General features: G+C 45.3%; 1 protein-coding gene across 3 annotated transcripts; it reads right to left on the bottom strand.

The window, feature by feature from the left end:
- Nucleotides 1–1,830: 1,830 nt before the first annotated feature.
- On the bottom strand, nt 1,831–16,178 carry REXO5 (RNA exonuclease 5). 3 transcript variants are annotated; one of them, XM_042835351.1, is made up of 19 exons: nt 16,080–16,178; nt 14,374–14,495; nt 13,385–13,511; nt 12,387–12,474; nt 11,159–11,308; nt 10,936–11,024; nt 10,081–10,196; nt 9,118–9,256; nt 8,488–8,582; nt 7,618–7,720; nt 6,902–7,038; nt 6,479–6,587; nt 6,003–6,113; nt 5,738–5,875; nt 5,153–5,245; nt 4,458–4,677; nt 3,886–4,079; nt 3,292–3,401; nt 1,831–2,054 (listed from the first exon to the last, which is right to left on the bottom strand). In XM_042835351.1, the coding sequence occupies exons 1-19, from the start codon at nt 16,176–16,178 to the stop codon at nt 1,985–1,987; spliced, it is 2,310 nt and encodes a 769-aa protein (XP_042691285.1). In that variant the 3' UTR covers nt 1,831–1,984. The 3 variants fall into 3 exon arrangements, with proteins under 3 accessions (XP_042691285.1, XP_042691286.1, XP_042691284.1); XM_042835352.1 differs by lacking the exon at nt 16,080–16,178 and having other exon boundaries at nt 9,157–9,256; nt 14,374–15,467; XM_042835350.1 differs by lacking the exon at nt 16,080–16,178 and having other exon boundaries at nt 14,374–15,466.
- Nucleotides 16,179–16,192: the final 14 nt, after the last annotated feature.

Here is a 16,192-nt window from a genome sequence, read left to right as displayed (position 1 = left end):
TCCAAGTTGCCGTTCATTCACCTGTGAGATTGTTTACTTCTGTATATTGAAGCGTCGACACACCCGCTAAGAAAAACAGAAAAAAAGCCCTGAAACCCCATCACCGCCAAAAAAGTATTGCCTGTAGTCACTCTGTATCCTGAGTACTGTAGCTTTGCAAATGTTCAGAGCTGACGGGTCTCTGTCCGTAAGGTCTGAGGGAGGGGACGGCCAGAGAAACCCAGTCCCTGGGAGAGGGAACTTCCACGTTGCTCTGTGCGTTATGAACAAATGAGTCATTTATCGTGTTTATATAATGACACTTTGGTGTTCACTTTTTTGTGAAGCTTTGTACAAAATGTTTTATTTAAACCTGCAGTCCTTTTTACATTTTCAATTAAAAGGGGAAAAATTAATTATTTTTTCATGACTATAACTAGGACTCTCGATACTTTTATTTGTTACCCACTTCCCAAGCAGGAATCCTTGCTGCTTACTAAACCCGTGCAGGGAGGTGCCTACCCTATTCTTAAGTGCATTGGGATTAAAATGGCCTGGTTTACTTGCTCAGATTTGCAGTGCGCGAGGTATGTGCAAGGTGCTGGATGTGGGCAGCCTCACAGAAGAGGGGCTGTGTGCAGGGACGAGCATGGCAGCGCGGGCAATCGCCGTTCCCCGCAGCAGCACTGCATGGACGGTCAGACTGCCGTCCGGTTTTGTAGCAGCAGTGACAGAGGGCTCAGTGGTTATCCCAGTTTGAAGAGGGCCGCCGAGCTCGCCGGGCGTGGATACAGGACCTTTCTAAAACAGAAGAAATTAATGGCTGCATTCATCTCGCTTAATAAGATACTTCATTTGAGGAATTTTGGAGGCTTTAAGCTATAGGTATGAAAAAACCTGAAGTGAGCACCATTGTGCACGCTGCCTGGCACTGCCATGGGCTGAGCTGCAGTGCCCTTTCCCTGCCATCGCTCTTTGCTGCAGTTCCTGCTCCGTCAGCTCAGCCTGGGAGGTGGGCATGGAGATCTGGGCAGGGATGCAGGAGGAGGTGACGTCTCCTGCCGACTGCATTTCATCATTTCCGGGACAGTAACTATTTCAAAGTTATCTCAGCATATTTCAATTCATACTAAGAAACTCTTGGTCTCACTTTCAAACTTGGAAACAAACATTTCCCTTTTTTTTTTTTTTCTTTCTTTTCTTTTTTTTTTTTTTCCCCCAGTGCCCAAAGCTTTTTCTGGGCGTTGTTGTAGTTCAGTCTGCTGATAAGAGGTGGTGAAGCAACCTTTGGTTCCAGGTGTGCAGAGCTCAGAGCTGATGCCAGGCTGTACCTCATCTCACACTACTGCTGGTCAGGGCTGGCTGCTGCAGTAACTCTGCACTTACAGCTCCCCACCAAAAACACGGTGAGTAGTTTCTGCAGCTGCGTGCTGAGATGGCCCAAACAAACAGCCCTTGCCCTTCCCACTGCAGCCAAGTTGCAATCTTTTGTTTCCTAAGGGGTGTGGGAGAAAAGAGATTGTCCAAGAGGTATGAATCACCAATTCCTCCTTTCCATGAAGTACAGTGCTTTTCCAGAAAGGAGGCCGTGACTGTTTTGGAAGCTGGCACAGCTGGAACAGGGAGCGTGGAGCTGCTGAGCAGCTGCTGCAGGTACAGCACAGTGCTGCAGTGAAGGCAGCCCTGCAGTTCAGCAGTACCCCACGAGGAAACAACTCACTGAATTCCATCACAGTGATGGGGTTTTACAGGACCTCCCTGCACTGCCCTCCGCTCTTCCAAAGCATTTGCTGAATTCAGTGCCAGGGAAAAATGCCACAGCCAGAAGCACTAACGGAAAAGGCTTCGTGCTTTTAAGATGTTTTGAATAGCTTTTATTTTTAGAATTTATAGAAGATACAGTGTGAAAGCCCATTGTTCCTACAGCAAGGGCTCTTTACAAAGACATCAATGTTTAAAATAACTACGAAGATCTTTACAAAAGACTGATTAAAAATTTGGCAGCTTAACAAGCACTGCTCCCTCCGTCATCTTTTATTCCCATCAGACCAAGGCCGGACTGTGATCCATGAACACTGCAACATAAACAAGAGATGTTATTTCTGCTCAGGGCAGCCTTGATGCATACAAGCTAGCTGCTCTAGCAGGGAGAAGCCTGCAACCCCCCAGTTAAGCAGATTGGAAAACTGCATGTATTATTTTCCATCCAACAATTTTTGTTATTCTTTTTGAACAAGAAGTTTATCAGTCCCCTGGGAAACAGTAATTTGTGAACCTCACTTGGCATGAAAACTCTCCCAGGCTTGGGATGGCACTCCCTTCTTCCCAACAGTCCTGAACATGGCTGTTACATGTAGGCAGGATTTGATAACAAGCTTGTGTGAGAATCCGTATGTGCAATCAGCAGTGCTCTAATGAGGTAGAAACTGCTGCTGTCTCACTTTGCCTGCTATTATTCTTTGAAGTGATGGGCAACCAGCTAAATGATCTTTTCTTAAAAACTAAGTGTTTTGGAACAAACTTGCTAAGCAGCTACTAGAAACTGGACAATTACAGCAAATCATGCCAAGAGCAGCACGTGTGCATACTGAAATGGTTTGTCATGGGCACTGAGCACAAACAGACTCTTGGCTCAGGATGCTTCACTCTTCCAGGAGCAGTGGTCCACAAGATAACACAGCATCACGCTGCCACTCCTCAGGAAGCTCTGCAGGTAAGAGTGGCATGGCTGGCTGCCCACGGCGAGAGAGGTGCTGCCCTGTCCCCCTGCTTCTCTGTCAGTGCAGCTTTTGTTAAAGGGAACTACAGACAAGCAGGGGCAGATGTGCGACCGAGCGGAGACACAGCCAGTCACTATGGCCTTGCTTGGGAAAGATTTAAACTTTCTAGTCAAGCTACCACGAGACACCTGTTAGATTGTGGCTGGGCTGTACTGCTTTGTTAAGTGGTTCGAAAACAATCAAACACACAAAAACCCAACAACCAAAAAACCTGGCTGCTGCAGAACCTTTGCCCGATTCAGTTTGACACACAGAAAGCTTGCTTGTGTGTCAAGACAATTGCAAAACTGTATCAGCTTCGAAACAGCGACAAAATGTCGGGGTTTCATCCAACCAGAAAACCCGTGCAATTAATTAACGCTCTGGATTTCACCCCTGCTAATCTGGAGCATGGCTTATGAGAAGAATTTACTGATCAGTTTTATTAGCCTCATATGAAAGTCAGACAATACAACAGCTTCTTGGGCCTTTTATCACGCTTTTGTTTCCTTTTTAATGAAGATGAAAATAAAAGCATGAGGCAGTAAGTTACCTGTTCATTCCAGGAAAGAGAACAATGCACAAGGTGTTATCCTGCAGACTTCTATAAAGCTTTTTTATATGGTGGTCTAACTTCTTCACCTTTTTCTTTACATCTTGCTCCTGCACAACAGAATACAAGTATTACAATGACCCATTCTTCTGCAGGTATGTAATGATCACATTTAGAAATGTTTTATGAGGAGACTGAGCTGGGGCAGCGTCAGGGACTGAACAGGTAAGGAAACAGTGATTGTTACAGCTGGCATTTGGAAGTGCACCAGCTCAGCTGCAAGGAGAGCTGCATGCTCTACTCAGATGGCACTACAGCTTCCTCCAGTAAAAGGGACAGCTACAAGCAGACCAGACCTGTTCTTGCCTGCAACACTACGACACGATCCACTTCTCTCTCTGACTTCTGTACCATTTCCTACACCTGTGCACTGCTTAGTTAGCTCTCAGGTGGTAGGCTCTAGCCGCCGTGTAACATCACTCACTGCCCTGTGCATGGACACATGGCATCCTGGCTCCCAGGGCAGTACGTGGTTCAGTGTTATTCACCTTCACACTGATGAACAGTAACAAGCCAGCATAGCCTTAAACTCACAGAGTCAGACAGTGGTGCCATCTTCTCACTTAAACTGTTTCCTCTTTGCTTTTCACTGCTATGATTCATTTGCCAAATCCATCTCCAGAGGTGACCTGAAGCAAGAGCGTGCCTACTTCTGAGTGTGCTGCCCCTCACAGCCCAGCCATTTATAGCTTCCAGGGCATCTGCCGCACTTCGCGATTTCTGGAATTCTGAAAAACAAAGAGAAAGGGATTGTGATTTAACACTTCTTGTTCCCTGTTCTTTGGCACCTGCAGGGCAAGGCTAAAGGTGGAGCAGGAGGAAGAAGAGAAACTAAATCACTCCAGTGAGCAGATCCTATCTTGCTTCAGGCAAGTGTCAGACTACTGAAGCGTCAGATAAATACAACAACACTCATCCAGTTGTTCTCCTGACTTCCTAGAAGTGATCACTAGTCGGTGTGAAGTGCAGAGCAGCCAGCCATGCTTTCATTGGACTATTTTAAATAGTGGCACTTGGAGCACACGTGAGTTTCCATCATATTTCCAAGGGCTGCTGAACAAGCTTGCATGAAGGAAATAAGCAGACTTCACTGCAAAGCTACTTACTGAGAAAACAGCAGGTGCTGTGCTTTCCACTCTGGAGATCCTTTGGCAGGAAAAGAGTTTCCAGGTCTTTCAAAAGACTGAATTCTTCTTGCAAATCTGTCTCTGTTAATGACTTCTTTATTCCTGCCACATAAATCACACCTTCATTTTCTATATCCAGTTCCAGTTCCCTTATCAGAACATCAGAGTCCAGTGTAGCAGCAGTGATGGGTCTCTGAACCTGAAGTGAGCCCAATAGGAACAAATGCAACACATCAGCCAAGGCAACTCTGTCTTCTAAGCTGCTGTTTTAAACGATTTTGTTTCACTATCAAAACTCTCTTAGCTGTTTCCCTTTCCTTGAAAAATGTAACTAGTGAAGGATAGCTTAATGAGTCATGAAAAAGGAAAAGATCATGTTTGCAGTGCAAGAACATTAGACAAATAAGAACCCCATTCTGCTTATTCAGCATTTCAACACCCAGCAAATCACTCTCCATTTTAAAGATGGAGTTGCCAACTCAGCGTGCTTCCTAACACCTTTCTGCTGTCCAACAGAAAGGAAACGAGACCAAAGCGTAAGCTGTCTTGGGAGCTGGTGGCAGCACAGCCAGCCAAGATCCACCCACACTCTATGCACTACGTAGATTTTAAAAGACTCATGCTGGCCCATATTCCTAACTGTAATTTAGGCTTTTGCTATTTACTTTGCTTACCTTAATGCACGATCCTGCTACCTCAGCTCCATTTAGGCTTTCCACAGCAAGCTGGGCAGCTTCCAGCACGCTGTACTGGATACAGACATATGGCTCGAAACAAAAGGACAGGATACCTCAGGTTTATGAATAGCAGATATTAGCCCTCCCCTTTTACAAGTCAGGTCTCAGGGTTCTTTTCTGTTTTAAATGGCACATAAAGGCTTCGAGTGGGTGATACAGGTAACACTCTAGATACTGCAACTACTAAAAACAACCTTCAATTAGCTCAACTATTAAAAACAACCTTCTTCTGCCATTACAGGCCTTGGTATACCAGCTCTGTTGAGGGGGACAAAAATCATCTCAGCATTATCAACACACGGTTAAAGCCCTGCAGCTTGGACAGCAATGTTGTACCATATCAGCTGTGCTCATTCTTGTCAATGTCTGCAGCAGCTTTCACGTGTACTGAGAACTGTCCCCCTCACACCCAAAAATCACCAGAATATCTGGTATTTAAGTGGTTGTAATCTGTATCTTTCCAAGAGATTACTCTTGACTTCACTGCCTGTCAGCACACTGAATGGTGCTAGTGCTCCTCACCTGGTACGTTTCAGTCACCACTGTGAGGGATCTGATCGGCCCACACCTTCCAAATTCTTTTTTCACAGACTTCAGGCAAAAGTCTTCTTCAAAAGGACCTGCGTAAATTGTCAGCATGTCAGTCAGCTTGTTTCTCACCTGTAAGAACACAGATTAGAGAAGCAACTTCACAAAGCAAGGAAACTATCAGCTTCCACCAGATACATCATGGGTCTTCCCAAGCTCAGCAGTGAGGACAGTTCTCACTCAAAAAAAAAATGACTACCTTTTCACAAAATCCAGCAAGACGGTGAGATGCAACATACTCTGGATCCAAACTGAACTGAATTATGCTGAATGTGGAGAGGGGAACATCTTCCAAGGCTCTCTGAAGAATCTGGAAGGAAAAAAAAAAAAGAGTATGAAGTTCAAAGAGCTAACTGTATTGCAGCAAACCTGAAGCAGAGCTCCTGACCTTAATTCCCACCTCTAATTCTCATCACTGTCTAAGGAAAACCTCCAGCAGAAATTATTCTCTAGTGAGTCATGAGATAGTGACAGAGGATCAAAGCTTATTTTTCAATGTTCAAGTGGATTCAGCTAACCTAGTTAGGTTATTCAGCTAAGCTGGTTAGCTAACACCACTGCTGAAAGTACTGTCAGTCAGCTTTTTAAAACATGACCCACCCACCGCCTCAGGATAAGAAGAACTTTTAACAGCTTGGATGCTTGCTCAGACCAACCCACTCTGTGTCCATTCACCTGTTTGTTGGAAGTGCTGAGGTCACTCCGACAAAGGCCAGAAGAGTCCAGTTCCTGTCTGCCCAAAAGGAGGGGCTTCTGGCCCATCCCCTGCAAGCAGGCCAGAAAACTAGCAGAGAGAGAAAAAAAAACCTGCACATTACAGTAGTTGTCAATGTGGTGAGTTAAAAGCTTTCAAGAAGTGCCCATTATTGAAAAATGATACAGTTCATTAAAGATATTTTAAAGAATGTTTTCGTCCTCAGAAGTCCTGAAAATGCGTCCGAAATTTAAGATGTAACTTCTGAAAACGTGTTAGTGCTACTCTACAATTCAGTGTCTCCCTCTGAAGATACTGGAAGCCTTCCAAAAACAGGACAAGTCTTTCATTTCACTGAGGATTCAATCAAAGGAAAAAATATGCATCTCTGAGAGTCTTGTTACCATGGTTTGGATAAGTGTGGAGGATCATTCAGCTGCTTCTGGACCCCACACTGCTGTGGCTGCATCACAGATTTGTTTGGTGAGACTTCAGTCTGCCTTTCAGCTGCCAGCAACATTTCCAAGTTTAGTTCTGCTACCTTGTGGAAAGAAGATGAGCAGTTGGCTTTCATCTCTGTTAATTGTAACTAACCACCAACCATGTGCTTGCTCCATGAGTTACCTGGCCACATTCCACAGCAGTGGAGAAACACAGGTATTCATCTTTTGCCTTAATATTTTCTGTTGTCATTTTCAAGCAAGCAGTATTTGAGCACCATCCAGCAAGCACATCCAAAAAGTGTTCTCAAAAACCAGCAATGCAAGAAAAAGATTTAAGACTCATAATTGGCATCTTGAATCGGTGCCAAAACATAGAAGGTCCCTCACTTGTTTCACTGAGAAAAAGACAGGCTGTCCCACAGGCTGTGAGTGTCAGAATCTTTCTCTTCCCAATGCCCCTGTAAGAGGTCAGCAGCAGTGCTGATTCACGGCAGTGTCTGAGTACTGGTGATGTTCCAAGTTACCGAGATACCAAGATACAGGCTGGAAGTAAGCTACCACAACCAAGGCTTATACCACAGCTTCATTTCCTCAGTAGAAGAACGGGCAAGAGTGTTTATTCATCATAAGCACAACAATTTGCATGTTCTGCCATTCAGGGGATGAGACACAGATACCTTTGCTGGTCCTTTCTTAATAAAGAACTGAGCCAATTCCAATGCAGCTCTAGCATCTTCTGCAGGATCGTGACCAAGCCTCTGTTGGCACTGGATCTCCTTCCTAGGGCATCAAAATTAAATGTACAGGCAGGTTACCTACTTTTCCATACTAATTAACATCTCTTTTTTTCGAAACGGGATCCTTTTCAGCAAAATAGCTTTCCTCTCTAAAAACCATTTCAATTCTGTGCAGCAGCATTTTTGCTAAATATTTCCCAAAGTTACCGCAAGAAACCTTTCTGCCATATTGAGCAAAACACTGTTCACAGGGTTTGAAAGAAGCAGTGCAGCATAATAATTCTACGGTCATTCTCCATTTTCACCCTTGATCAATGACTGAACTCACAATTTGCACACAGGCAAGGAGGTAACCTCCAGCTCTGGGAAGTTTGGAGCTGAGTTGTGAGCACTGCACTGCTAAGACATGCTATGATTGTTGGCATTGGAAGGGATATGATTAAGTCAGTACATCATACTTACCCAAATTAGCATTTCTTTCTGGATAGCTGCAACAAATATCATTTGTGTGAGCCAGAGTGCATTTGCTGCTCTGTACAGCATACACTGTACAGCTGCAGTAAAGCTGGTTGTGTGGTTCACATACAAACAAGAACTTGGTTGTGCCAAGCATCTTTGCTCAAAACCAGGCCAAATTGTTGTGCTGCTTAATGTTTCAAGGAAACAGTAAATTCTTCATTACTGTGTTCATTTGCTTGTTCCTTTGAGTTTTAGTGGAAAAAAATACTCTGTTGCTACTGTTGGAAAAGCAGGACCCTATGACCCACAACAGTTCTAATAGTTCCCATGACAATGCTGTCATAATCTTACCCCAAAACAGCTTTGGCTAGAAATTTTAGCTTAAATCTTCGGCCTTCATTTCTGGCAAAAAGTAATGAAGTATCAATAACACTGGGATGGATCATCTGGAAGAAAGGAAATATCACCAGTTTAATTTAAGAACAGCAGTCAGAGAATTGGGCAATAACTCCATTGTTATCTGTGCCCTTTCATTTCAGTTGCCAGTTTCTCACTGACAAATAATTGGTAATGACAAAACAGATGGTAATAATGAAACAGGCCCAAATCTCTTTTCTAACACTTTGCTGGGAAGACCAACGTTGGATTAGAAAGATTCAGGGATTTTACGTTGGCTTAATTAAATATAGGAAGGACTTTGGTTCTTCCCATGACAGAGATGTCAGAAGCACCCAGAAGCAGCAGACAGTAATGCTTCCTTTGCACACCTATCCCTGTCTAATCAGATTCCTCCCTTCCTTTTGGGTTCAAAAGAGCAGATAGCAAGTTTTATATATGTAAGAGCAGTCTCTCTCTCTCAAATCCTTACAAACATAAGGCTATGCATAATGAAAAGCAATTAACAAGTGTACACTAATAAAAAGAACTGTTTGGACCTTTTACGTCTGAAATGAGTATCGCAGGGTTGGGATAAACACTCACTTGCAAAGCCTGAAGATCAGCATTTAGAGAATGACCCACCAGTACTGCATCATGGGGAAGTATCTTTTTCAGTCTGGTTTGTATATCTGGCAATCTTGTTTTCACTGGAAGAAGCATTTTCCTTGTGACTCCCGAGTATCTTCAAAACAGAAATGAGATGAGGTACAAGCAATGCATTAGCAACAGCATTTACTGGAGAACATCACGAGCAGGGCATGCAAAATATGAATCCAGCATAACTTATGACAGAATGCTATTTAATGCTTTCTCTGCGGGCATGTTCCAAGAGGAATCCACCAGAGGATGCACAGATATTAAGCTGCTGTGCTGCCACATCTGTTTGTGTCCTCTCAAGCATGACTTATTAAGCAATGCAGTTCTCAGCATCAGATAACACGGGTAACAAAATCCTACAAGGCTGTTATGGAAGGAGGTACTTCACACAACCTGAGGAAACAGGCAGCTCATCTCCTGCGTAAATCCAAGCCAAGACTTGGAGAAGAGATGGTTTGAGTTTGGTCTGCTGCAGTTGTAACGAGCCCAGCCTTAGAGCTGTGAGCGAGCAGATGACCTAAGCTATTCTCTATCTACCGATATGCAAACTTAGCTACAGAGCAGAGAAAGCTGATTTACAATCCTGTACCTTACTCACCCTGTGTCCTTTTTTATATCCAGCCCTGAAAAATAGCCTGTACGGTGATAATTTACTTATTGAAGAACTTTTCCTACAGCACTGCAGAATGACAATACCTAGCTGACAAGCAGATGCTCTGTAGCAGCATATACACAACGCTGGTTATTCTAACCACGTAGCACAAACTGCATTCTTAACAGTGAGTGAAATGCAAGACACCACTGTGAGAGCATGCACACCAAAGTGTTCTGACAGACTGTATAGAAGGCTTGATCTGAAAGGGCTGCAGGTCTTAAAAGATGACGATAAGAAACTTTAATGGAAGTCACCTGGTGCAGTAGTTCACTATCACGCTTTCTGGTTTGACTAGCTCATTCAGAAGGCACTGCCCCTCTGCATCCACCAAAGAGACACGAGTGACTTCATTCCCTCTTGCAGTCAGGCACTGTTAGGACAAAGCAGAGGCAGGCACTGGATCGGCTGATGCTGCCATTCGGATTCCTTAGCTTTGACTACAGGCAGTGTCACTACAAATCACTTTACTCGGAGATCCACCACTTGCAGCTTTCATACCATACCATGCTTCATTTCAAGTGGTAAATGCCTGCCCTCAACACATCAAACACACAGCCAAGCTTAACACAAAGAAAACCTCTACAGAGAAATGCTGAATTCACAGAATCAGTTTGCACTCTGCAGTGCAGAGCTGCCATTGACAGTGTCTTCACCTAAGAAGAAAATGCAATTTAAAAGCAGACCCCAAACCACATCATTAGTCACTCAAAGATGCTGCCACAGAACTGTGATGGCTACAGAAAAGACGTGGGACAGAGACATCTTTGCACTCCCAAACCCTGGGGAGGGCAAAGGCAGGGAACTGTAAACAAAAACCTCAGGAGTGACTACAGCATTGTCAATAGCAGATCCAGATGCTACTGTAGGAGCCAGCACAGAACTGAGCTCTCTGCTGCACTGCTCAGGACAAAGATAACTTTGCTGATGTCTCCAGAACCACTGAGTCCTTCCCATGGCTGCATTAGCACTGGTACCATCAAAGAACGGACTGTAAGCAGATACGTCAGAAGTGGTTTAATAAATGCACAGGGTGCTTGGTTTGATTTGGAACAGCCAATAAGAGCTTGGCTGCTTGACTATGCTTTGTAGGATCACACATTTACTGTTACCATTTCACAATCCAGACCGAAGAGGGGGCTGCTGTCTGTCCTCTGAAGATCACACTCTGTGTACATATAACCCTTACATCCTGGTGAATCTAAAATGAAAAGACACATTTAAGACACAGACCTCTTTCTTCTAATAGTTATCATACAACATACATCACCAAAAATCTCATTCATTTTCAAAATTTAAGAAAAATCATACCAACGAAAACCTCAGAAAACCAACCTCTCATGGGATAATCATTCTTTTTCAGCTCTTCTGAAGTTAGAGTATAGCTTGTGAGGCCTCGTTTTTCTCTGCCATATTTCCGGATGATGGGATCACATTGCAAGCCTGAGCTTTCAGGGACACATTCAACACCAGTGGAAATCAAGCCTGGAATGTACAGAATGGTCTGTCAGGATCAGACAGCACTCCTTACTTGCAGTCTGCACAAATAGGCACATTCAAAGGCTACACCATTTCAAAAGAAAATGCATGGAACAAACTGTACATATATCAGGATATTTAATATACACTGGCATACAAGTTTATCAGGACACTTAAATCTACTCCCAGCACAGCTACTGACACTGCTAGCAGCTTGTGAGCCAACTGTACTCCAAATCTATCTCACATTCCTCTCAGCTGAACAGAGGGGACACCTTCCTGTGAAGCACGACAGTACAGTCACTTGTTATCTCATGTAAGCCACAAAAAGCAGCTCTCTCTTCTTTCTACTTTCTCTACAAATTTATTTCCCCAAAGTATTATTCACAGAAAATGTGCTGTAAGTGTGGCTCTAGAAGCAAGCACTGAACTGACATCACGATCCACAACTGTATAAACTTTATTATTTTGTAGGTGATCCTCTGCAGGCTGCACTTCTAGAAAACTGTACCTGATGTCTCAGCTCTGTGACAGCGCATCAGGCTTACAGACAGGGTGCTACAGGACTCTCATTACAGTGAAAGTAACAGCTCCTCAATCTCCCACTTAGGACTTGAATTCAAGATCTTTGTGTTACACTTCTAACAATTTCAGTGAAGTTCTTTCTCATGGTAGTTTTGCAGATTTTTCACATGCCTGTTGGATTACAGTTACCTCTATAAAGAGTGTAAAAATAGGGTATCAGTTGTTAACACACCTGTTCTTTACCTTCATTTGCAGCTCAGTATAACTAAAAAATAACAGACATATCTTACAATAAAATAATCACAAAAGGGGTAATGAAGCATCAGAATTTTGTATTAAACTTGTCAAAAGAAAATCTGCTTTTTGCATTTACTTGTTACAATAAACCCCAGAGAGTTCCTGAAGTAGTCAGTGTAAGTAGACTCTTGGCATAAGCCATTACACTTTTTCTTTTCACTATAGCAGCATGCTAGGATTGCACAGGGTGCAAAGATATTAAATTACTCCTGAAAATGAATTGCTGCAACTGAAAGAGAGAACTCAAAGCCAAGTGAGGTACCTTGTGCAGTGCCTTGAGGATTCGGGTTCGCTCCTTCGCCACACAGACTGGTTAGGAAGTTAGCTGAAGGGGGTGGTAACGTGAATCTCTGAAAACAGAGATGTGTTAGAGACTTGGAAACACAGCAGAAATGTCAAGCATATAAGATGCCTCTTTATCGCCAGTCCACTCCAAGTTAGAGAAGGAAGGACAGAAAGGAAGTATATTTGGCATTTTCTGAGGAAAATTTAAAGAAATCTGTTCTCATGACACACAGTATAGAATTGTATGTTACAAGGAGAAAGCTTTGCCTTCACTGATGTGATTAAGAACACAAATCCCAGTCCTACACAGATAAGGACCTAAAGCAGTTCCAGACTTTCCATGATTTTGCATTTGCTGCAGTTTGGGGAACTATGCTAGATCAAAGCACTCTTCCCTTTCCCTTTCCCTTTCCCTTCCCCTTCCCCTTCCCCTTCCCTCCCCTTCCTTCTTTCCCTCCCTCTTTCCCTTTTCTCCTTCCTCCCCTCCCTCCTTTCTTGATTTTGCTTGCAGCTCAGAAAATTAAAATGACTCTTAATAATCTTGAAATAAATGGGAGAAACTTGACATAGAGCACACACAGATTTTTCAATCAGTGGGAAGGGAACAGCATAACTCTATTAAGATTCTCCTCACTCACACCCAAGAGCATATTTCAAATCAGCAGAAGTATTTTTAATCTCCCAGGCAGCCTGAAGAAGTCAGAAGCATTGAGGACTGAAATGCCACAGCACAGACATTTCACCTGGTAAGGCTGCAGAGATCTAAGCCTTGAAAATCTGTTTCTCACACTGCAGCCCTGGCCTCAGCTTGAGCTGTCAGAGCCTAGAGAGATGCTCTCATTCACTTGGTGAGCAATCAAAGGCGGCCACTTCCTGCTGGAAAGGCCACAGTCTCAAGCAAACAGTGGCAAGCAGTAACCAGGGCACAGCTTCAGCACTGGAAGAATTTTAGTAGACAGCAGTGCAGGGACTTACATGCTGGAACACTTTTCGGAGGTGTTTGAACTGTAAATAGAATTTGTAGAAGTGGAGCTGGCTCATTTCATGCAGAACAATAACCACAACCCCAGCCAGACGGCTTTGGTGATAAACATGGCACCAGCTGCAATAAAACAAATAAATAAATGAATACATAAAACTCAAAGCAACACAATCATCATGCACTCTTAGAAACAAACTTGGAGCCAGACCAGCTTTTAAGTCCATCAATGGCAAAAATGTCAAGTGACTTCAGTGAGAAGAGGCTCGTATCGCTTGTCTCAGCCAGCCACAACAAAGAGACACAAGAGACAGAGAAAGAATGAGTTGTACCTGAACTCCACTCCTGGCTCAGATATAGGTTCAGGTCTTACCATACCTCATTTATATGCACCAGAATACAAACACAAACCAGTATCTCCCACTGTAGTGATGCAATCTGGTCAAACTAAGATTACTTCATCAAAATGAAAAATTCACAAAATCATTTTCTATTCAGTACTGAAAGCCTGAAATGTTTTTTGCATGTAGCTTTACTGCAAGACACGCTGCATGTCACCAAACTTGAGTCAACCAAGGCTATATACCCCCTCAGCCTTTCAGCAGGAAACAGAAGAGTTACTGAGAAGATGAAAAAGGGCAAAGTGACTAAATCGGCTTTCCCAAAACACTCCAGAGAAAACACTTCAAATACACCTGGCACAAAATAGTATCGTGCTAACATTTTAACAGCACATTTCTTTTCTTGGTGTGTGAAGCTGCTGCTCCACAAATTTTGTTTCTGTGACTGCATGAAACAAAAGTATGGAATGCTAGAATTTCTGTGAGAATTCTGGTCTGCAACCAAGCCTAACATGAACCGTATCTATGTAATGCAAGCTGTCAGTATGGCCTTGTAAGAGTTCCAGAGCACAACTGCCTTCAGAGGCTCGCACAGCACAGGGGGCACAGCACAGGGCTGCCTCCTGAGCACAGAGGTGCTGTACCTGGGCTGGGCTGCATTGTGGCGTTTCCCCAGGGCTGCGTACTGTAGCAGCTCGTACAGCTGCTCTGGGCTGATCTCACAGTCCTCACCAAGCAACGCTGCAGACAAGCGAGATGACTTCTCCTGGGAGAAGGAAAATGTTAGTAAAGACAGGTTTCGTGTGACCACACACATCTGTGGAACAGGAGGTGAATTATGCAGTAAAACAGTGTACTGTTTGGGCAAAAGCAACAGCATGTAAAATAACTCCTCCATTCATTAAGGTTTCTTTTGAGCCCACATTTCAACATCAGAGTTACCATTAGCATCTCAGTAAGGTACTTCAGAGATGTCCTGCAAAGACCACCACATGCAGACATCTGCATTTACACGAGCTGCATGCAGCTGTCTCACATGTGCTTCTACAGAACCCATCTGCTTTGTGTAACTGCATCAGCTGTTGGGGCATTCACTGACCCTGCTGCAAAAAGTGTTTCACAGCATCCAAAGGAGCTGCAGGCAGAGAGGGTCAGAGACAGGACAGAACCACACAAATTAGCACAGCAGCTTGTTAAGCCATGATCCCAAATTTACCAGCTCTCCCAAGCCTTTTGGCAAGCATATACATTACCTTGGAGAACTCCAGTGACTGTCTGGCCACGAAACTGACATGACCAGTAAAAATTTTCCAAGATAGTATTTTATTACATAACAAGAGGACATCACCAAGGGCAGATCATACCTGACCCATCAGGTGACCTTCTGCAATGCAGTAACAGCACTGGTGGACAAAGGAAGAACAACTGATGATTGCATGGACTCATGTAAGGTCTTCGACATCGCCCTGCTGTGTTGGACACAGCACCCGGCGGGACCTGGACAGGCTGGAGAAGGGGCACACGAGAACCTGCTGAGGCCGAGCGAGGCGCAGCGCGGGGTGCTGTGCTCGAGTCGGGGCAGCACCAGGTGTGTGCAGACTGGGAGAAGAGCTCACAGAGAGCAGCCCTGCGCAGAGGGACGCGGGGGTTCTGGTGGACGAAGAGCTGGACGTGAGGCAGCAGCCTGCGCTCGCAGCCCCACAGGCCGACTGCATCCTGGGCTGCAGCAGCAGAGGGGGGCGGCGGGCAGCGAGGGGATTGTCCCCCTCTGCTCTGCCCTCGGAGCCCCCAGCTGCAGTGCTGCGTCCAGGCCTGGGGCCCGGCACAGCAAGGGGGGGAGCTGTTGCAGCGGGGCCAGGGCAGGCGATAAAGATGCTCGGAGCTTGGAGCAGCTCTGCTGTGCAGACAGGCTGAGGAGCCGGGGCGTGCAGCATGGAGAGGAGAAGGCTGCAGGGAGACCTCATTGCGGGCTTCCAGGACTTAAAGGGAGCTTATGAACAGGAGGGGGACCGACCTTTTACAGCAGCAGACAGTGAGAGGACGAGGAGAAAAGACTCTAAGCTACAAGAGGCAGATGCAGGTGAGATGAGGGGGAAATCCCTCAGAGGGCAGCGAGGCGCTGGCACTGCTGCCCGGAGCTGTGGGCTCCATCCCTGGGGGCTCAGAGCCACGGCCGGACCCGACGGAGCTGGGGGCAGCTGGAAGGCGGCAGGGTGTACCGGGGGCTGCGAGGGCCTCCCGACCGGACACGCGGCGCTCTCCGATGCCGGCGCACCGCACGCAGAGCTCCGCCCGTCCCGGGGCCGCTGACGCCAGGAGCCGCGCCGTGCCGCGTTCTGTCACAGCTCACCATCGCTGCCCTGCTCCTCTTGCCGCCCAACCGAAGCCCCTCCGCGTCCCGTCCCGCGGTCCGCTTGCGGCCGTTCACGCGGTCGGACCGACCCGCCATGGCCTCGCCGAGGA

Source organism: Centrocercus urophasianus, unplaced genomic scaffold (assembly GCF_019232065.1).
Source record: "Centrocercus urophasianus isolate 14NV4802_14NV808 unplaced genomic scaffold, USGS_Curo_1.0 seq_51, whole genome shotgun sequence".
NCBI classification, from domain to species: Eukaryota; Metazoa; Chordata; class Aves; order Galliformes; family Phasianidae; genus Centrocercus; species Centrocercus urophasianus.
Note: the sequence above shows the minus strand (reverse complement) of the source record. Positions and strands in the feature narration are given on the sequence as shown.

Coding starts and splice junctions, on each gene's coding strand:
- REXO5 (XM_042835350.1), bottom strand. CDS start 14,627: ATGGAGGAGTTATTTTACATGCTGTTGCTTTTGCCCAAACAGTACACT. Junction 13,512..14,373: donor CACAATGCAGCCCAGCCCAG/GTACAGCACCTC, acceptor GTTTTATTGCAG/CTGGTGCCATGTTTATCACC. Junction 3,402..3,885: donor TGGCACCACTGTCTGACTCT/GTGAGTTTAAGG, acceptor TCTGTTGTGCAG/GAGCAAGATGTAAAGAAAAA.